Genomic DNA, 22,816 nt, shown 5'->3' with positions numbered 1-22,816 from the left:
TTTTTTGGGGGGGGGGCACATGACCAGGTGCCCCCCCCCCCCTGGATCCGCTATTGAAGGGGGCCAGCAGATATCTGCAAGTCTTCAACATCTGCAGGTGTCTCTCTTTCCTCCCCTAGATGTTGAGTTTCACTGCATATATATTATAATAGAGTGCTGATCTAGTATATGGTAGGCATGTACTGCAAGTCATGAAAACCAACAATACATCTTAGTAGCATTGGTCAGGGTCAGAATATTATGTTGATTTTAATTTTGAAAAAAAATATAGCATTTGAAAATTGGGTGCGTTGTCATTGCCGGCATATATGGTATAAAAAATAAGTATGCCATTCACACAGCCAATCCCTCCTACTTTGAATTGATATTTTCTCATTTAGTCTGTAATTGTATTGTAAAATTGTTTGTCAGGAAAAAAAATCAGTCATCCTTATTCTGATTTGTAATAGAACTTCATTAAATTTTCCCTGTCCATAAAGACCTAGACAATAGTAAGACAAGTAAATGAGGAAAGGAAGAAAAACTCATGGTCTGTATTCAATTAGATTTACTTACAAATTAATCCTCCATGAGGGATAACTTAACAAGATTTCTGTCAGCATTGTGTTCATCATAAATATTCACAGCTATGTACATGGGGGGAGCGCCAATCACCTTCACGAAGCATCTCCCTCTTTTTAAAATCCCCTTTACAAGCTTTTGGGAAAATAAAACATATCAAACCCTTCAGAAATATGAATAAATGAACAACCTGATCAATTAAACAGGAAATACCATTAGTGGATTTTCAAATTGTCAATGCCAGTGATTTAAAGCATGAACACTGTTATTAAATATGCTTAAGGTCTTGTAAATTTCCTTTGACTGGCTACACAATGTGTCTAGTTAAGACCAACATCCAAGAAGCAGTCATTTACTTTAATGCACATTGTCCACCATAAACTGAAAGAGAACAGCTACATGTAAACCTGACAAAGTTCATATCCCTGTAAACATGAGTTACCCATCTGGCACGGTGACCTTTAGTTACAAGTTGTGAGTGTATGAAAATTGGGATAGGTGTATGTAAACCAGTAATTACTAGAAACATGTAATCTCATAATGCAATTGAAAATCATTACCAAATCTTTATCTTGGATTCATTAACAGATGATGGTAATAAATGATGGTATACTTAAAACATATAAAAAATTTACAAGGTACTGAGTGGGCCCTAGAAGTTGATTGCCTTTCCAAAGTATGCTGCTAGGTTGGCCTCACGGTATGCCTCTGAACAGGTGGGATGAGCATGGCATACCCGAGCCACATCTTCACAGCTGGCACCATACTCCATAGCCAGCGCTGCTTCATTGATTATCTCCCCAGCTCCCGGGCCAATGATATGAGAGCCCAAAAGGCGATCTGTGTGCTTGTCAGCCAAAACCTTTACTAGGCCGTCTGTGTCATTATTGCACTTGGCTCGGGAGTTGGCGGCAAAGGGAAACTTGCCCACAGTGTATTCAACGCCCTGGAAAAGGTCATAATGATGAGCACGTTTATCATATATATAAGGGGAAAAAACTAGGTGTTTATGGATAAACAAAGATTATCAGAAACTCTCAGTGTGCATATATATGCACATGCACACAAACACTGAAACCTTACCTCTGCTTTCAGGTCTTCCTCAGTCTTGCCAACCCAGGCCACCTCTGGGTGTGTGTAGATGACAGATGGGACACAGTTGTAGTCAATGTGGACAGGGCCACCAGCAATACCCTCCACACACACAATACCCTCATCCTCAGCCTTGTGGGCAAGCATGGGGCCATGGATGCAGTCCCCAATGGCAAAGATGCTGCACAACATAAATATTATTTAGAATTTTATAACCTTTAGTGAGGATCTCAATGATCATTATATGGATGATCACCATCATCATCATCACAAGCATAAATAAACCCAGTTTTACTCAAGGAAAGTGAATAGTAAAGAAGGACTATTTTGAAAAGTATTCTATGTAAATGTTGGAGGAGACTCCTAGTGATATCTTCTAACAAGCATATCCTATATCCCAGTGATAAATATTTTTAATTAATAATGCCATTTCATTCAATTTCATGGAGTACAGGCACCTCTCAGTTTATGAGCATTGTGTTCCTGGTGAGTTCGCGAAAAGTAAATTTCGTAGAATGTAAAAAACCTTCCTACTGTAGTGTTAAGCATGTTATGCACCAACCCTAGTGCCCTACACATCATCAAACAAAATCAAAATCAGTGCTATATCTGTGTGTATGTGTGTGTGTGTGTGTGTGTGTGTGTGTGTGTATTTACCTAGTTGTGAAATAGAGGAAAAGAGCTGTACTAGGCTCGTGCTGTCCCGTCTCCATAACGCTTATTATCCAGTTTGGCTTTAAATTCATGAATCGTTTTTGCACACACAGTCTCCTCGTCAAGTCCGTTCCATGTTGTTATGCTTCTGTATGGAAAACTGTATTTCTTGATGTCTCTCCTACAGTCGCTCTTCTTCAATTTCTTACCATTGCCTCTTGTCACACTTCTGTCATGTACCACTAGGTCTTTCCTGTCCAATTTCTCCAATCCCTCTTGTATCCTGTACAATGCTATTAGGTCCTCTCTCTCTTCTTCTCTCCAGTGTTGTAAGTCCCAATTTCTCCAGTCTTTTTTCATAAGTACGTTCTCAGAGGTTCCGGTAATTTAGTCGCTGCTCTTTGTATTCTTTCCAACTTTCTAATTTCTTTCCTCAATCTAAGTGACCACACTAATGCTACATATTCCAGTCTTGGATGTACCATCGATGTTATTAGTTTCTTCACCATTTCTTCATCTAAATATGTAAATGCTGCTTTTATGTTTCTAAGAAGATTGTATGTTTCCCCAGTTATCCGGTCTATATGTTTTCCAAAGGATAACTTGTCTGTTATGATCACTCCCAGATCTTTTTCTTCATTTTTTTTCATGATTCTTTCATTACTCAGAGAGTAGTTCCCCGATATTCGTCTACTGCTCTTACCAAACTCCATCACGCTACACTTCTCTGTATTGAATATCATTTCCCATTTGAATGACCATTCACTTATTCTATCGAGATCTTGGCTCAGGGCTACACAGTCTTCTTCATTAGCCACCCTCCTCATTATTTTAGCATCATCAGCAAACATATTCATATAGCTTGTCACCCCTTCTGTCATGTCATTAATATATATTACAAACATAATCGGAACCAACACTGATCCTTGGGGGACTCCACTAGTCACTTCCATCCAGCTTGATTTATTATTCCTAATTACTGTTCTCATTTCTCTCTTTTTCAAAAAGTCCATAATCCAATCCAATATTGAACCACCCAGACCTCCAACACGATTAAGTTTCCATATTAATCACTTGTGTGGTACTTTATCAAACGCCTTCTTTAAGTCCAGATACACACAATCTGCCCAACCGTCCCTTTCCTGTATTATATCAATTACTCTTGAATAGAAGCTGATTAGATTAGTTACACAAGACCGTCCTCCTCTGAATCCGAATTGGCTATTTGTTAATATATTGTTTTCTTCTAAATACTCCACCCATCTGTTTTTTATAATTTTCTCACACATCTTTGCTACTACACTTGTTAATGACACTGGCCTATAGTTCAATGGGTCTTCCTTACTTCCTCCTTTATATATTGGGACGATATTAGCCCTCTTCCAGTCTCTCGGTACCTTCCCTTGCGCTAGTGAGACATTAATCAAGTTGCTCAACTTTTCAGCTATTTGCTGGTTACACTTTTTTAGCACCCAATTTGATATACCATCCAGTACTGCTGATTTCCTCGCATCCAATTCTTCCAATAATTTTCTAACTTCATCTGTTGATGTTTGTATTCTCTCCAGACCAACTCTATTCCCTGGCACTGCATCTACACTTTCAAACTCACTCTCCCTTGTGAACACTGTTTGGAAACAATTATTCATCACTTTTACTATTTCACTTATACTATCAAAGATTTCACCATTAACTTTAACTTTCTGAATCTCATTTCTATTTTTCAACTTTCCATTTATGAACTTATAAAACAGTTTTGGCTGGTCTTTGCAGTTATCTTTTTTTTTTTTTTTTTTTACAGCAAAGGAGACAGTTCAAGGGCACACAAAAAGCAAACATTAATAAAAAAAAGCCTGCTACTCACTGCTCCTAAAAAGAATCCAAAGAGGTGGCCGAAAGACAGGTCAGTTTCGGGAGGAGAGGTGTCCTGATACCCTCCTCTTGAAAGAGTTTAAGTCGTAGGCAGGAGGAAATACAGATGAAGGAAGTGTTCCAGAGTTTACCAGCGTGAGGGATGAAAGAGTGAAGATGCTGGTTAACTCTTGCATAAGGGGTTTGGACAGTATAGGGATGAGCATGAGTAGAAAGTCGAGTGCAGCGGGGCCGCGGGAGTGGGGGAGGCATGCAGTTAGCAAGTTCAGAAGAGCAGTCAGCGTGGAAATATCGATAGAAGATAGAGAGGCAACATTGCCTTCAAAATTCTCAAAATTCCTTTTTTGTCTCTTCTTACTTTGACATAAGCATTCCTCTTCCTTTTGTACTCATTCCATAGATCCATCCTCCTATTTTATCTCCATTTGTTTCATGCCTTCTCCTTATCCTGCTTGGCATCTACACACTTTCTATTATACCACTCTTCTCTTGATTTCTGGCCTTCTTCCATTCTTGGTACCCACTTTTCCACTCCTTCGTTGTAAATCCGTAGAAAGATAGCCCAATTTTCCTCCACATTATCAGCTTCAAAAAAAGTATCCCATTGTGCTTCCTCAAAATGTTTCCCAAGTTGTTAAAAATTTGCCTTATTAAAGTTAAACAATTCTTTCCTTTAGTCCTCATTCCTGATTATTTTACCTCCTTTTCATAATATGTACTCGATAAGTACATGATCACTCTTCCCTATAGGGCTCTTATAGTTCATCTCCTCTATGATATCTGGCTCTCTGGTGATTATCAAGTCCAATCTAGATGGCTCGTCTTCTCTGAATCTTGTATTTTCCTCTACCCACTGTGTGAGGACATTATCTATATCCAATTCCAAAACCTTGTTCCCCCATGAAGCTTCACTTCCTTCCGTTGACCAGTTTTCCCATGACACTTCCTTACAATTAAAATCTCTCATTATCAGAATCTTAACCTTCTACTCCAGCAATCTCCTTAGGCAATCTAATGTATCTTCCAGCTTCTTCTTGTACAATTCTTCTGTCCATGAATTGGTTTTTGGAGGGACACACACCACTACGATATTTCTGCATCCTCCCCTTTGCAGTCTTATTCCCACACTCAAGACCTCCGCCTCCCCTTCGCCATAGGTGACACCCTCCACTGTCCATTTTTTTTCAACAATAGCATCACTCCTCCTCCTTGTTTATTTTTTTCTATTTCTCGTCCATACATTATATTTACCATCCCCTAAGTTAAATGCATCTATATTACCAGTCAATTTGGTTTCTGTAATCCCCATAACATCTGTTTTTTCCTTACTCAGGTAATTTCCTATTTCTAACATTGACTATATTAACCCGTTCACATTAGTGTATGCCACCTTCAAGCTGTCTCCTCTTCCCTTCTGTACCACTTCCTTAGGTCCATGTCTATCACTCTCCAGAAAAACTTCTTTTTCTCCTCTTCCGACTGCTTCATTCTTTTCATTGGCTTGATTCTTCAATTCTCTTATCATGTTCCTTTCCTCCACAGTTTTGTCCTTTCTTACCCAGACTTTTTTGTAGGTCTCTATTCTTGCTAACTTCCATGATTTTCCCACCATTTCTGCAGCCGCTTGAGACCTAAATCTAATTTTTACTGGTCGTTGGGCTCCTCCTTCATACTTTCCAAGCCTGAATACTTCTTCGATCTCCCCTACCAGCTCATGACCTTCCTGAATTGCTTCATTTACTTGCTCCACTGCCTTCCTTTCTTTCTTTTCCTTTGTATGTCTGATCGGCATGTGCTCTTCATTAACCCTTTCCTTGCGTGCAGTCTGGATGCGACTATCCCCTCAGGCGCAGTCGGGGAGCCCAATGGGGGGGTTCTTTTAACCTCTGTATCTCAATAACTATTCATCACAGCTAAAAACCAAAAACACCACTGAAAAGAGGAGGTCCAGATCTATAGGAGTCAGTTATGTATGGCTCTCTTGCGAACGTATATGCACGTTCAGGGAGTGTTGAATGTTACGTCGGTGCGTGTGGGATGATCAGCCATATTGAGGTAACTGCGGACATCTCTTTTTCAGACTCTGGCAAGGGAGTATTGCCAACTGCAATATTTACAACTATTTGGTCAAAGAATCAGTCAGGTGATAGGTGAAGCTGTGCAAAAATGCCGCTATATTGGGCAAGAACATCCACCAGTTACTTGTCTGTAGATTTGCCACGCTGGGCTGATATGATTTTCCACCAAATTTAGTGAAGAACCCACTCAATTGGCAATCCTGTGTTGTGAGAATTAGTGTTGGAACACTCTCATACACGGGAGATTTGAGTGCGGCTGGAGCTCGCAGCGAGTGTTTAGCGCCACCAGCAAATACACCTAACACCCGCTGCAAGCGTTTAGCAATGAAAGGGTTAATGCCCACCACTACTACAGACTTCTTTTTTTCAACCGTGTCCCTCACTATTTCTGGTTTTCCTTTTATCACCTTGATCACTTTTTCAGTTTTAGCTTCATCCTTAGCCTTGACTTGCTCCACAATTTTCTTAAAGCTAACATTCTCCTTTTCTTGTTCCTCCTTCCAGACTTTATGCGTTTCCTTTAATTCCTTGACTTTAACCTCTGTATCCTCTGTCTTCTTCTCATTCAACATTACCTGCTTGTACAGGTCATTGTACGCATTTTTCCATACATTTTTCTCCGTCTTTAGGACGTCAACCTCTCTCTCCAACACCCCCATTCTGTCCTTCATTTTCTTTCCAAGTCAATAAGTCTCCTTCTCAACATAATGTCTCTGTACCTCTCCATGTCATCCGAGAAACCTTCAAAATCATTGTCCCTTGTCCTGGCTCCCCTGCTTACCGGTGTAAACAAACCTGGCGTTGGCGTCGTTGCTGTCGCCCCCGCCTTCTCCTCGCTCCTTATTCAGTGTTATTCACTGCTCTCAGCCTTCAATACTTTGGGACAGCATGAACTTAAATACTTAAATACTAATAACAACCTTGCGATATGGTTATTGTTTTGGTTAGCCTTGTTCGTATAATTTGTGCAGCAATAAAAAAAAATTGCAGTAACCCAGTAATCCATACAGTATATTCTACTGGTAGTATGAGGTTTATTCACACACTGCCCTTCCAAGCCTTGGTCCTGGTCATTGGCCTGGCTGTGTGCCAATAGTAAACATCAACAAATCTAAAGAATGACCACTTCTTTTTAGAACACTGATCAGCTCTAGATCACAGATCAGGATCTGATCTGGATTAGCTCTATGGAAATAGAAGGCCTCAAGCAGATCAGCAAATCAAAATAATGACAATGGCAGGGCAGGTCTTGTGGAAAACGCTGCTGGCTGCATTTCTCCATCAGTTCTGTTACTCATTACCACTATTCTATAACTTTAGTGTTTACAAACACATTACTGCAGCTTAATCTTAGCTTATCTGCTCCTTGCACATTAGGCACATTATGGGAGGCAGTTTTGGGTGAATATGATAAGCTGCTAAGTGTTTAAGCTAACCGAGCGACAGCTGGACTGTGGCATTCGTCTGCTACAACCAGAGGGGCAACAATGCATGGGAGTGTGCACACGTGTGTTTGTGGGCATGTATGTGCACTGTACTCATGTGTATTTACCTAGTTGTGACATACGGGAAAAGAGCTATGCTCGCGCTGTCCCATCTCCATATCCTCTCTTATCCAACTTCTCCTTAAAATCATGAATGTTTCTTGCACAAACCACTTCCTCCTCCAGTCTATTCCATAGCTCAATGCTTCTGTTTGGGAAGCTAAACTTTTTCACATCTTGCCTGCATGTGGTCGCCCTCAATTTCTTTCTATGTCCTCTTGTTTCTCTCTCGTTCCACACACACAGGTCCTCTCTGTCCAGATTCTCCACCCCGCTCGCCACCCTGTACACCGCTATCAGGTCTCCTCTCTCTCTTCTTCTCTCCAGGGTTGTGAGCCCCATGCTATTGAGTCTCTCCTCATACGTCCGATCACCAAGTTCCGGTACCATTTTAGTTGCCACTCTCTGCACTCTTTACAGCTTTCTTATGTTCTTCTTTTCGTGAGGAGACCAGACCACTGATGCATACTCCAACCTTGGCCTTATCATTGCAACTATTATTTTCTTCATCATCTCCATGTCCAAATACACAAATGCCGTCCTTCTGTTCCTCGGCAAATTTATCCTGTTGATGTGTTTGTCCGGTGACATGTTCTCTGAGACAGTCACTCCCAAATCTTTTTCTTCCATTCCTCTGCATATTATCTCACTTCCCATCTTATAATCGTATTCACATCTTCTACCGCTCATACCAAACTATTTTTTTACATTTCCCAAGGTTGAACTCCATCTGTCATGTACCACTCCACTCCCATATTTTGTCCAGGTCCCTCTGCAATGCCTCATAGTCCTTCACATCATTCACTCGCCTCAATAGCTTTGCATCATCTGCAAACAAACTCACATAGCTGGTCACTCCGTTCACCATATCATTTATATAAACAGCAAACATTATTGGCGCCAGCACCGAACCTTGTGGGACCCCACTCCTCACAGGACATCAGTTGGAAACCCTGTCCCTAATTACTGTCCTCATTTCCCTGTTAGTTAGGAAGTCCTCCAGCCACTTAATCAGTCCATCACCCACTCCACCCCTATTTTCAATTTTCCAAATTAGTCTTCTGTGCAGTACTTTTGTCAAATGCCTTTTTCAAATCCAGGTACACTCCATCCCCCCAGCCTTCTCTCTCTTGTAATAAATCTGTCACCCCTGAGTAATAACATAAGTTGGTGACACAAGATCTCCCTCTCCTGAATCCAAACTGACAATCCGAGATAATTTTCTCACTTTCTAAAAAATCCGACAACCTGTTTTTAACCAGCCTCTCGCATATCTTTGCAACCACACTAAGGAGTGATACCAGTCTGTAATTTAATGGGTCCTGTCTCTTTCCTCCCTTAAAAATTGGTACTATGATTGCTCTCTTCCAATCTTGTGGTACCTTTCCTTCACTCAGGGAGGCATTCATTATGGAGTGCAGTTTCTCTGCAAGTTGCTCACTACACTCTCTCTAGATCCACCCTGATACTCCATCCGGCCCCATCACTTTTCTTACATCCAGCTTGTTCAAGCTTTCTTTGACCTCCTGCACCATTAACTGTATCTCCTGCATAACCCTTCCTCTTTCCTGGCCCGGTGGTTGTACGAATTCGTTTTCTTTTATGACAACTCTATGAAAGGTGTTGTTCATCACTTCTGCCATCTCTGCTGGGTCCTCATATGTAATTCTATCCATTTTCAGTTTATCAATTGTTTCTCTATTCTTTAATTTACTGTTCACATGTCTATAGAATAGTTTAGGTTGATCTTTGCACTTGTCTATTATATCTTTTTCATATTTCCTTTTTCTTCTCTTCTAATTTTTGTATATTCATTCCTTGCTTGTTTGAAATTGTTCCACGAGTTGATTCTTCTTCGTCTCCTCCATCCCTTCCAGGCTTCCTCCTTTCTCTTTCTAGCTGCCTCGCATCTTTTGTTAAACTATTCCTTTTTATCAACATCCTTTTTGGTTACCTTTGGGACATATCTATTCTCAGCTTCTTTGTATAGCTTTAAAAACTCCTCCCACTTGTCTTGTGTACTCTTGGCTTTGTACAGCCCACTCCAATTTGCATTTTCAAAAAAAGTTCTCATATTAACAAAGTCTGCCTTAGAGTAGTTACTTCTCCCAATTTTGTGATCCTCTTTTTGGTCAATCATTCTCTTTTCTTTTATTTCAAATTCCACAACCGCATGGTCACTCTTTGCTATTGGACAATCTATTTTAATATTTTCTATTACTTCCGGTTCCTTGCTAAAAACCAGGTCAAGTCCTGTAGCCTCGCCTTCTTTCCCGAATCTAGTATGTTCTTTAATCCATTGAGTCAGTACATATGTTCCATTGCCAATTGCAGGAGTCTTCCTTCCCACAACTCTTCTGTTCCCTGCGTCTGCCAATCCTCCCATTCTACCTCTTTGCAATTAAAATCACCCATTAAAATTATTCTCTCACCCTCTCTCAACATTCCATCCAGGCAACTCACCATGTCTTGTATCATTTGTTCATATTCTTGGACCTTCCATGCATTGGTTCTTGGTGGCACATACCCTACTACATACTGCCTTCTACTTCCTTCAGCACCCACAATTTTCACTTTCAGTACCTCTGCCAAGCCTTCACCTTCAATCACCTCCTCCACCCTAATGCCTTTCCTTACCATCGACATCACACCTCCTCCCTGTTTTCTCTTTCTGTCTCTCCTCCATATATTGTATGCACCTTCTCCAATCCCTACCACCTCAATTGAGTCACACAACTTGGTTTCCGTCAGCCCCACAATATCAGGTTCTCTGTCTCTCAAATAGTCGTTAAACTCTATCCGAGATGACACTATTCCATTAATATTCGTATAAGACACTTTCCATCCTTCCTTCTTTTCTGTTAGATTTTTTCTTTCCTTCCTCTCGTCACCATGAACCACTTCCTCACTTTCATATCCATTACTCTCCAAAAAAACTCCTTCTTTTCTTCTTCCGATCTCTTCTCATTTAAATCACGAACCTCACCTCTGAGTTCATTCAACTTGTCTCTTTCTTGTTCATTCAGATCTTTCCTCAGCCACATCATTTGGTGTCTTCTTCTCCCGCTAGCTTCCAAGCTCCTGCCAGGGCCTCTTCTGTGTGTGTGTGTGTGTGTGTGTGTGTGTGTGTGTGTGTGTGTGTGTGTGTGTGTAATTCACCTCTTGGTCTGCTGCGGGTCTCTCTTGAGACAGCCAGCTGTTCCCCTACAGAAGAGCACAGAGCTCATAGTACCGATCTTTGGGTAGGACTGAGACCACTCACACACAACACACTGTGACAACGAGGTCACAACTCCTTACCTGACGTCGTGTACCTACTCATTGCTAGGTGAACAGGGACTACACGTGAAAGAAGATAAACCCAATTTATCTTCACCCAGCCAGGGAATCGAACCCCGGTCCTTCTGGTTCTGAGGCAGATGCTCTATCCACTGAGCTACCAGGCCGTGTGTGTGTGTGTGTGTGTGTGTGTACAAGTATTTACGTACTTGTAGTATACAGGTCCTAAGCTCAAGCTCGGATAGTCCTGTCATCCAATCTATATTTGTCCAACCTTTCTTTCATTTTAAGGACCCTACCTGCTTCAACAATGTTTTTGTTTAGTCCATTACATGTATCTACACTCCTGTATGGAAAACTGTACTCCTTTGTCTTTCAAACAAGTCACTTTTCTCATTTTCTTGCCGTGTTCTCTAAGTTGCCTCCTCCCTTATATCTCAATTAAATCATTTCTATCCAATACGTCCATTCCACTTATATTCCTGTACAACGCTATTAGGTCTCCTCTTTCTCTTTTTTCTTCAAGTGGTGGTAGATCCAGCTCCTCCAATCTACTCTCATATGACAGACGTGATAGTTCTGGTACCATCTTGGTTGCAATTCTTTGAATCCTTTTGAGTTTCCTTATATCCTTTTTCTCGTGTGGTGACCAAACAACTGCTGCAGACTCTAACTTTAGTCTAATCAATGTTGTTAATATTTTCTTCATGTCCCCATCTACTAAGTATTTCAGAGGCCGTGAGGCACCGTTTTTCGGAAATATCTTCTAAATAAACTGTTGCATCAGTATGGTATTTTGGCACAGCTTTGTTGACACCCTGCCCTAATTTTTGGCAAAATAGTGCACTGCCAAATCTGGTCACACAGCACAGCTGAGCTCAGTTCTTCCCGCGCGCCACTTGAACAACAATACAGTACCCACGCTGCCACACTACTCAACAATAGGGGTCGGCAGGTACCGGCACCAGTACCGCTACTAACGGTACCAGCTATACGGTACGGTAATGGTACCAGACTGCTTGGTACCGATGCCAATACTAACCAGTCGCTCATGGTGTCTCTCATTTTTTCCTCACACGAGTGAGGCTGAGACCAAGTGCCTGAGTGGATATCTTAGTGATATGGATACTCTCTCTCTCTCTCTCTCTCTCTCTCTCTCTCTCTCTCTCTCTCTCAACTGAATGAAGTGAATATTTATTTTTCGATAGAAACCTACCTCGTTTGATTTACATTGTTTTTGATTTATGCGACTTTTTCAAGGACACAATACTCGCGTAAATCGAGAGTTACCTGTACTATATTTGGAATAAATAATGCCTCACAATGACTTTTGCAATGAGGTGGCAAGGGTAAAGTGATGGCAGTGAGGTGTTGAAGGCAGAGGTGCTAGTAAACAGCAAAGTATGAGGCACACCCTGTTCCTTCCACAGTGCCCTTCCATATGTTATTATGTTTACTTGAATATTTTCATTGCTTGTTTCTGCATTTTTTGTTTTGTTTTGTCCGACTGAATGGAGTTGGCATGGTTCGGTGGTGGTGGTGAAGTGGTGAGGGTGGCAGAGCTTGTAAACAAAGTATGAGGCATGCCATGCACCTCCACAGTGCCCTTCTACATGCTATTGTGTTTATTCTACATTTTCATTGCTTCTTTTTTTTTCTACTTTATCTGATTGAGTCAAGTGTCGGCGTGGTGTGGTGGTGGTAGTGAGGCGTAAGGGAAGAGGCACTTGTAAACAAAGAAAAGTATGTGGAGCGCCATGCACTTTCCAAAGTGCCCTTCCACAGGTTAGTGTTATTCTACATTTTCATTGATTGTTTCTGTTCTTATGTCTTGTTTCTTTCCTTCTGACTGACTGGAATCTTGGATTGGGTGCAGAATTGAATAATTCAGTGGAACACTTGAATTTTTTGATAATTTTCAATTTTTTTCAGGCATGATGGACGTGTAGTAAAGGGCGGGTGTCACGCATTCAACTTACACAACAGATTTAGGGAATTACTTGCCTCCACCTCTGTAATATGAGTTTGCTCAAGCAATTTGAGTTCATGGGTGATCTTCAGATCCTCATGTAGTAGGTGTTTTGCATAGTGTAAAGACACGTAGTGGGCGTGCCTGCTGTACTAATTTTTTTTAAAAGATCAATTGCTTTATATTGTATGTATCATATACAATACACACACATTCACTGAGTAGGTTTATATAATCTAAAAAAATTCATATACTACATCAAAGCCTGTCAAACTGTTTGGGACTGCCATTCAAGTGTTTATGTGGGTATGCCTTACAGGTGTATATTAGTGTATGCATCATGGTTTGTGAATGAGAAATGTCCTTGGATGTAGAGTATTGGAACTGGTAAAGTGTTGAACACTGAGAAGATTTAGCATGTGATGAAAATAAACAACCCCCCAAAAATATATATAAAAAAAGTTAATTAATGACAAGTTATATTAAGTGGACAAAGGTTTACAAAGCATTAAAAATTAAAATATTTACCACCTAAAATATTTATAATTCCAAAAAGCAAAAAACTCTCAGATCAAGGTATTTAAGACCCACTACAAGCTGGACATACTTACCTAGGAATTACTGTCTGAAACCGCGAGTTGACGGGGATCCTGCCCTTAGCATCCTTCTCAATGCCCAGCTCCTCCAGGCCGAGGTTATTTGTGTAGGGCCGGCGGCCGACAGATACAAGCAAAGTGTCACACTCTAGCTCTTCTTTCTGTGATGGAAACAAAGTCATGGTATTTGAAGAATTAACCATAGCTGGGCACGATAACAAAAAACCTTATTCCCGATAACCGATAACTGATAATGGAAAACCTTATCGGTGATAACCGATATTCGTTAACTGAAGACACAAATATAGGTGATAACTGATAACCGATACCCAATATAAATTCACAATTCCGATACTAGCTAGCGATAAGTCCGATAAGCGAAAATGATACAATATTGATATTTTAAATAAAAAAACAGATGAATTCAAATTTTCATTATCTGTATTTTAAGAAACTTACAAAACCTGAAAACCACACGTTGACACGTACATATGGACGGTAATACTAGAAACGCCTGAACCGGTGTTGTGTTATTTGACATCTCCACCGTCAAAAGGTGGCGCTTTTGTTTACAAACACTGGTCTCTTGTGAACTGCGCATGCTCAGACCAGCAAGCGTAGACCTGTACAGTCTCACAAAGCTTTTTAACCATAATTAAGAGTTGCTGGAAGGCTGAATCTGACATACAGTACCACTACCACCATCCTCGCTGTTTCTAAAACGACACTCTGTACGAGTTGTATTTACATGTACAGAGTGTCGTTCTAGAAACAGCGAGGATGGTGGTACTGTATGTATGATTCAGCCTTCCAGCAACTCTTAATGTGTTAAAAGGCTTTGTGAGGCTGTACAGGTCTACGCTTACTGGTCTGAAGATGCACAGTTCACGGACCAGTATTTATAAACAAAAGCGCCAGCTTTTGACGATGGGACACCAAATAACACAACACCGGGTGCCTTCAATACCATGGCATGCTCACAAACGAATATGGAATATCAAATTTGAGGCAGTGAATAATAATTTTTGGGGCAAAGTTAAATGATTTTTCTTTGATATATTGATTTTTGAGTATAACATAAAAAAATAACCTGTGTTTAATGTTAATGATCTAAGTATGAAATCTCTTCACCGAAGATATTTCATACCCCAAGGTTTTTTCATACAACACCGGGCGCCCGGGCCATGCATGCGTAGTAGGGAGACTTTTTTTTTGAGAGGAGGAAAAAAGTAGCGATTATCGCTAGTTTGGTTACAAAAGTAACGAAGATACTGATACATATTTAAATAAGTAGCGGATGGCCGATAACCCGGATTTGTTATCAGCGATAAAGTATCGCGATAACTTATCACGATAACGCCCAGCTATGGAATTAACCCTGTGCCGACACCTACGTTGGCAGCATGGAGCCTCAGTATGATGTATAGTGAGGCCTATGTTGGTGTCATGAAGCTTATTAGCCTCCTAGACTACCCTTAAAGCAATAGGCTTTCTAAAATGCATGTGAATTTGTTTTATAATGTACATAGCATGTAAAATTATTATTACTATTATTATAGTTTTTATTACTATTACATTATGAAAAATGAAAATATTTCCAAGGAAAACTGACTTTGTGTACCTATTTCAGCATTATATCCAAGATTATGTGATAAGACAATCTGAATTCCCTAGTGGCAGCTCAGTGATGATAGTAGTGCCTAATGGCTTAGTTGCATCTCTCTCTCTTTCATCTTAAAATTCACCCGTTTACGATATGCAACACACATGACACTCACCACTGAGCCATTGAACCGACAACAAGCACTGCCCTGTGCTCCAACCACCCAGACCAGGACCAAGGATTGTTTACCGGTTTTGGTTTGGTTTAAACAGGGACCTGAGCCATAAGCCTAAGTCACGGTGACCTTCCCACCTGCTAACAGCCACTCATGACCTCAAAATGCTGTGATTCACACCCACTGCTTCCCAACCACAAAGGTGGCAGAGTAGTTGTGCGACTGAGCAGCTACTGGCAGTCGTTTAGTGTCCTTGCAGTGGGTGGCCGGATGGCGACAATGGTGAGATTCACACCTTGACCTCACACCTGTAGTCAGGCCAAGACGCCCCCAATACACCTACCGGTGATTGACAGGCAAGGACCAGTACCACGTCCAGTTGCAATGAGGACAGCGATCTCCTGTAATGACCTGCTGCTGACGTGCTCTGCACTGTCATACACTAGGAGAATTTTCTGTTCATACATTATTATCAGTTGTTACAGTAATAGTATCATCCAGTTATATTAAACATTTCTCTTTCTTATTTTGTAAATCATTTGTGAAAAATAATTACTTATAAAGAAAATGAAAGTATTCTGTGCTTCACTGCAGCAGGTGACAGATGGTTGCAACACCCACTCATCTGCCACAGACATGCAAAAAATGCACCAAGCAACTAGGTTTAACCTGTATGTTAGTATGTATGTTACATTATATTTGCTCTAAAGCATTTCCTTCAACCTGGGCAGAGCACAAGATGAAATTGTCCTTTTTGAAATGGATAAAATCCATTAGTTCCACAGACTCTCATTGTTTTTGCTGTACACATCACGTCCTGCAGTACTTTAATTTTGTAAGGCAGAGGTGCTCCATATGCATTTGGCTGTGTGCTTGACCTGTGGAGCAGGTTGAGTCGGGATGGAGCTTGGATGGGCTGAGGGGCGTGGGACATTACTGCTCAGGAACGTACCTCATTTCCGGTCAAGGGTGGTTTGACCTACCACTGGTCGCCGCACAGCTCGCCGAGTGGTGGAAGGCTGGACGTCGACTATGGCCAATGACAGATGCAAAATGGATGGCAAACATCAGCGACCCCCTACTACCTGATGGCAACCAGATGGCGTCAGCTTGCCATCCGGTCGCGATTCACCAGTTAATAGTCATATGTCGGCCACTGGTGGCAGTCTGCTTGCCATACAGATGCAGTCCATTTGGCCACTGGACAGCAAACTTTTTATGACTGGACAGAGACCAGAGAGGTCAGCTGGAAGTTTTGGTGCAGCACCTAACCCCTCCAGCTGGCCTTTACGGTCGTGCGGCAGACGGAGATACAAGACGATCGCACGCACGACCATAAGCAACTTTCCGCAACCTGCAGGTTGCGGGTGGTCGTCATTAGGTAGTAAAGTCAGTGTGACTAGGGCCATAGTGATGGTGTCTTGTCTCCAATGAAGGGTGAGCTGACCCAGACCACGACCAAGGATTGTTTACCTACAGTGCCCTCTCGAGTTTCACGCTTGCTTTGTTCCGCAGGTATAGACCTAAACTCGTGGATCGTGAAACTTGGGGTATTGAAAACACTGAAAAACTGCTTATTGGTTCCGGCCCATGGAGAAGCCGACTTTTTCCTACTTTACTCCCTTGTTATCTCAAAATACGTCCCGCGTTAAAAGGAAGAAAATGTGAAGAGAGAACGGGTCATTTTGAAGTCACAGCTGAAGGCGGTTGGCTGCCTTACGACTGGTTGACAGTTCAGAATACACGCTTGTGATTGGCCGAGTCCAATGATGTCATCGACGATGCTCATCCAATGAGCGGCCTCTAGCTATGACGAAACAAAAGCTTTGTGAATCTTAAGCTTGTGATTGGCTGAGTCCGATGACGTCATCAATGATGCTCATCCAATGAGCGGCCTCTAGCTATGACGAAACAAAAGCTTTGTGAATCTTAAGTTAACCCTTCCACTCCGGGTGTCCTCTTGGAAGGACGCACGTAAAATTTGGCAAAAATCTGGGTGTCCTCTCAGAAGGCATGTGCATATTTCTACCATTTGAAATGCACGCGTAGGCTTAGTTTGGTATCAGCCCAAGCCCAGCATCCTGGAGCATGTGTAGGCATCACCAGTCAGTTGGTCACTAGCCGCAGTGATAGAAGGATGTGATTTTTCACTTTCCAATGTGTCCGAACGTGTGCCCAGGTGGCATTATGTGTGACACCCTGCTAATTCTACTTTCATGCCTTCCAAGACTTCTAAATAACCAACCCCAAAGTGTAAAACAAACTGTACGACCTAGGCAATTTATGCGTAATTGAAAGTGACATGATCTATTCTCAGTAAAATATATAATAAATAATCAAATATATTTAAATATTTACTCTCACCAAGACTTACCAACACAATGGGCTGTAGCTGTCTAGGACACAGGGGAGAAAGAAACAGTGGAACACCTAATTGTAGAATGTAGCAACTATGAGAGGCAGAGAGAGGAGTTAGTACCAGAAGTGATGGTGATGAGCCGATGAAAAGCGATAAAGGTCAAAAGAAGAAGAAGGTTTGTTTTGGTTTGGAATGCCAAGTTGTATAAATCTATCTCCAAGGTATAAATACATAATGAACAAGTAAAGTCTGTGTTCGTGATTTATTAATTGCTTTAGTGTATCAAGTGCCTGAAATTGATAGTATACAAGTTTTTGAAGACCGAAAAAAACAACGAACAACAGGTCGTAAATTCAGGCTGCTATGCAACCGAAGTTTCATAATTTAATTTATCATAATACCGCAACTCTGTCAAATATTATTGAAAATATTCTTAATATTCATAACTTTGTTTTGAATTACATTGGGATGAGCAAAATATTTCTTTTATAGTAGACGCACTTTTCTGTACCAAATTATGCTTTCCAGATAATCTGGCATTTTTTTTCGAGGAACGGAACTGCTCTAATTGAAACATTAGTTCGTAGCTTTTACCGCGGGCCATTAGCGCACATCTCTGTGAATCTCGCCCCAGTACCTGTAAACATGGTCACCCAACCGCTAGTTGCCGATAATTTTGTACAGAGATTCAAAGTCGGCTGCATTTCACGGGAAACTCATTGAAATTCTAGTCAAACTCAATCACCAGCGTGTCGGTTATTTTCTTGTGAGGTCGATAAGTTGTGGTCACTAGAAGAAGAAGAGCGTATCAGCTGATAGGTTTAGTAGCCATCCGCGTGTTTATTCCAGTTCCACAATGAGTTCCACGAAGCTAGATAAGCTTGGAGTAGGACTAACCAGGTTGAGCAGGTCTTGGACTTGAGTCTTGTCCAAGCGTAGCCACTGCATTATCATGCCTGGGTCCTCACTGCTAAGATCTTGTGGCATTTAATTAACGGTAGCAAGCTACAGTATCCTCTCGAGTTTCGCGCTTGCTTCGTTCCGAAGGTATAGCGCTAAACTTGAGGATCACAAAACTCGAGGTATTGAAATACATGAAAAAGCGCTTATTGGGTCTGCCCTGTGGAAAAAAATGACTTTTTTTCGACTTGACTCCCTTGTTGTCACAATTTTTTTCGACTTTACTCTCTCGTTATCTCAGAATATGTACCTTGGTAATAGGCAGAAAATGGGAAGTGAGAACAGGTCGTTCTGAAGCCGCAGTTGAAGGTGGCTGCCTTACAATTGGCTGGCAGTTCTGAATACACGCTTGTGATCCACATGGTGTCGGCTGCTAAAGTAAGGGTGGTTGCTCGCGGTCACCCGTGGTACAGTTGGACAAACTTATAGCTTCTGGTAGTTTTCTGTGTGTTATGGTATAATCTGCTAACTCTTTCTGTTATATATCATCAAATCACTAACATCACGACTGACTTGTCAATGCCTATTGAACGTAAACTGCCGCCGCAATCGCAAAATAGCTCGCAGAGAGGTTCAACTTGCTTACTGCTTCCATATTTCCCTCACCGCTCACAAAGACCACAAGTGGACAAAAAAGGACAAATCCAGGCAAATTAACACTTTTAATGCTGTGTATTCCCACAGCGCGCATGCATGGTGGACAGCTGAATGACTAATTTTAGCAGGAAGATATTTTTTGCAACACCGGCCACTGTATAGTGGACCTTCTTCTTCTTTTGACCTGTAATGCTCTGCTCTAATTATTCATGTATCACTCGGAACTGCTGTAATACAGTAAAACCCCGATTATCCGAAAGCGGATTATCCGAAAAACCGGATTATCCGAAATTGATCTGGATAATGCAATTAATTTTTTTTTCTATACTAAAACGTTATAAAACATCAAAAATAAATAAAAGTAACTACATATGTACTATATTAACACATTTAAAATTGATAAGAACAGTTAAAATGAATATGCTTTCTAATACGTATTGCCGAAATAGCTCAAGGTCACACTTGCAAGCTTGCACAACCATTCACAATCGCACTCTGCAACATTCACAATTCAGATCTGCAACGCTCACAAGTATCAACATACACTGGTCCAGACAAGGAGACACACAGACAAACATACAATAAAACATTTACATCACATGTTTTAAGTGTACTACTTTGTTTAGCGTAGCGTGTGTTTGTTTGGTTTCATTGTTTATATCGTCAGTCGGCGGCAGTCGCGTCACACACTTCACACTGGGCAGTCGCATCGCGTTCTACCTGTGCTTCGAAAATAAGAACCAAGGTGCAAGATCAAAGTGATATTCATCCAAACGAGAAAGCAAGACACAATGCCGACGATCAAACTGGCGGCGATCAAAATGGCGGCCAGAAATCCGGATTATCCGAAAAATCAGCTTATCCGAAAGAGGCTTCCCCCCTTCCATTTCGGATAATCGGGGTTTTACTGTACATCAAATTACATTTTTCTCATTGACGACATACTATTAGATTTATATTTTCGGTTTTTATTATAATGTTAATATTAACTCACGAAGGAAAAATATCCGCCATTTAGTCCTTCGCACTTTAAGGGTTAATCAATTAGTAAGCAAAGCAGCTCTGCCAGTCCATTTTACGAGTCTCTTGGTGGGCCATCTTCCACTGCTCCTCACTCCTCAGCCACTGCCGTCGTCTGTTTGTTTACATGCAGCCGTTCGGTACCCATGTACAGGAAATCCCCTATATACGAAAGGGTTAGGGACTGAAAAAACCTTTCATTTATCGATTTTTCGTATATCGAAGCCATTTCCCCCATAGGATTGTTAATAAATAGGGGGGTTAGGGACCAGCGCCAGAAAAAAAAAAAAAAAAAGAAAAAAAAGTTAAATATAACTATGCTTAAAAGCAATTTACAAAACAAAAAACAATGAAACGCAAGGCTCATAAATAATTAAAAACAATTACCATTTCCTGTTCCTTTACTGTTATAGAAATGCATTACATATGTTAGGACAATCCCCTCTAACTCGTCACTACAACTCATCACTTAACATTGCCAATGTTTACTTCCCAAGCTGTGAAAGGCCAGTTTCGACTCGTGCCCAAACACGTGCCAAACAGTACACCACCAACCACTCAAGCCCCCCCAACCCTCCATCACCCTCACGTTTCCTCACGCTGGCTGGGATGTGTTTCGGATTCGAGTCGAAGCAAGGGGTTCACAAACTGGCAACGCTAAGTGATGAGCGTTGAAGTGGAGGGGACTGGACATGGACACTTGCTGCCTAATCACTGCGAGTGTGCGTGAGGCTGTTGACGGCGCGCGGCGACCGATATAGACATCGGGTATGAAACAGTGGGCGCGGAAACTGTCGTACTTTTCGTATATGCGAAGCATGTCTTTCGTGAACCGAAAATTGTCCTATATTTTTCACTTTCGTATATCCGAATTTTCGTACATCGAGCTTTCGTATATCGGGGATTTCCTGTACCCACGCTCGTACTCACAACCATTTTCCATTCATAAGGACAACCAACAACTCACTCCTGGTTGGGCATACAGGCAACTGCAGTTGCCCATAGCCCCAATGGTTGGACACTGCCTTTTAAGGCAGCACGCATGACGCCGACGGTAAGTAGACGTGACCCGAACATGTCAAAGGAGCGCGAAAGTCGTGGCGGTAATGCGTGAAAGTCATGATGGTAAGAATTTAGGACTAAGCGCTAAACTCGAGGATCGCGAAACTCAGATAGCGCGAAACTCGAGAGGGTACTGTATAACACACTCTCCCTTTGTCTCCGAGCTAACCACTCACGAACCAACAAGTGCTTTCTTTTCATTTATTTCTTTTTCTTCAACAAACACCACAAAGCAAACTCTGCAATGTCTGGATCCATTGTTTGTTTTGCTTTTCGGCTGATATATCCCAGAATGTAACAGTCCTCTATGTGACCAAACTTGAGGATAAATTCAAGGCAGAAAATTGTCGGGAGATAATTTCGGTGATTCGGTGAGAAATACCCGAGAAACTAGCTTGTGTGACTGCGCCTTTAAGCTGCTCGTGTCACACTGGGTCTTTTTTCTCCAACCGCGTTGGCTATAGGGGCGACCGGCAACTCCAACTTTTCCGGGCGTGCCTCACACATGTCCAAGGTCAGTTGTCCGTATTCACAACGTAAACAAAGCAGTCGCCCAGTATCGATTAAATAGTGAACAAAGCAGCTCTGCCAGTCTACTTACAAGTTTCTTGCTTGGCCATTTTCCACTGTTCCTCACTCCTCAGCCACTGCCGTTGTCTGTTTGTTTACATACAGCCGCGTGGTTGCTCATACCCCCAACCGCTTTCCATCCATACAGACAACCGACAATTCGCTCCCGGTTGGGCGCACGGGCAACCGCGGTTGCCAGTAGCCCCATCGGTTGGAGGAAAACGGCCAGTGTGACACCGCCTTAAGGAATCGCGCGTGACGCCGATGGTAGGTAGATGTGATCCGTACATGTCAAAGCAACGTGAAACTTGGGGCGATAATGCGCGAAAGTCAGGATGGTAAGAATTTAGGACTGAGCGCGAAACACAAGGATCACGAAACTCGGATAGCGCGAAACTCGGGAGGGTACTGCATTTTGGTTTGGTTTAAACAGGGACCTGAGCCATAGTGATGGTATCCTGTCTCCAATAAAGGGTGAATTGATAATAGTGATGTAGGCGGGAGACCGGGATGAGTAATGGGAGACATTGGACTGTAGAAAAAGTAAGTACAAGGTACTGAACAGTTTTTCTGGTGTGGCTCATGGAGGAAGAAATGCACTGCCCGAATTCAGTGAGTGAAGATGAGGAGTATGAAGGTTTAAGTCTTGGAGGCTTTACCCCAGAGGAAGTGAAGTTCCACAGACTCTTATGGAACTGAGAAGGCTGGAGGAGAAGGTGGAACGATCCAGGTATGAGATAAAAGCAATGAGAGAACAGCTGTCAAAGTTAAAAACTATGGTAGAAACACTTAGGAATTAAGTTAGGGTTAAAAATCAGGAAAACA

The 22,816-nt window shown here is 41.7% G+C and overlaps 1 protein-coding gene and 1 non-coding gene across 2 annotated transcripts; both read right to left on the bottom strand.

Annotated features, from left to right (window-relative positions):
- Positions 1–530: 530 nt before the first annotated feature.
- LOC126990517 (dihydrolipoyl dehydrogenase, mitochondrial-like) lies at positions 531–13,806 on the bottom strand (the record flags this gene model as incomplete). The annotated part of the gene is given in 3 exon segments (XM_050849115.1): positions 531–1,507; positions 1,645–1,834; positions 13,661–13,806. Coding segments are annotated over 3 exon segments (630 nt in total), but the record flags the coding sequence as incomplete, so codon positions are not given.
- Positions 11,174–11,247, bottom strand: Trnal-cag (transfer RNA leucine (anticodon CAG)). Its single transcript has one exon. It is a non-coding gene; the product is annotated as a tRNA-Leu (tRNA).
- Positions 13,807–22,816: the final 9,010 nt, after the last annotated feature.

The sequence above is a fragment of the Eriocheir sinensis genome, unplaced genomic scaffold (assembly GCF_024679095.1).
Source record: "Eriocheir sinensis breed Jianghai 21 unplaced genomic scaffold, ASM2467909v1 Scaffold1706, whole genome shotgun sequence".
Classification (NCBI taxonomy): domain Eukaryota; kingdom Metazoa; phylum Arthropoda; class Malacostraca; order Decapoda; family Varunidae; genus Eriocheir; species Eriocheir sinensis.
This window is presented reverse-complemented; position numbering and strand designations above follow the sequence as displayed.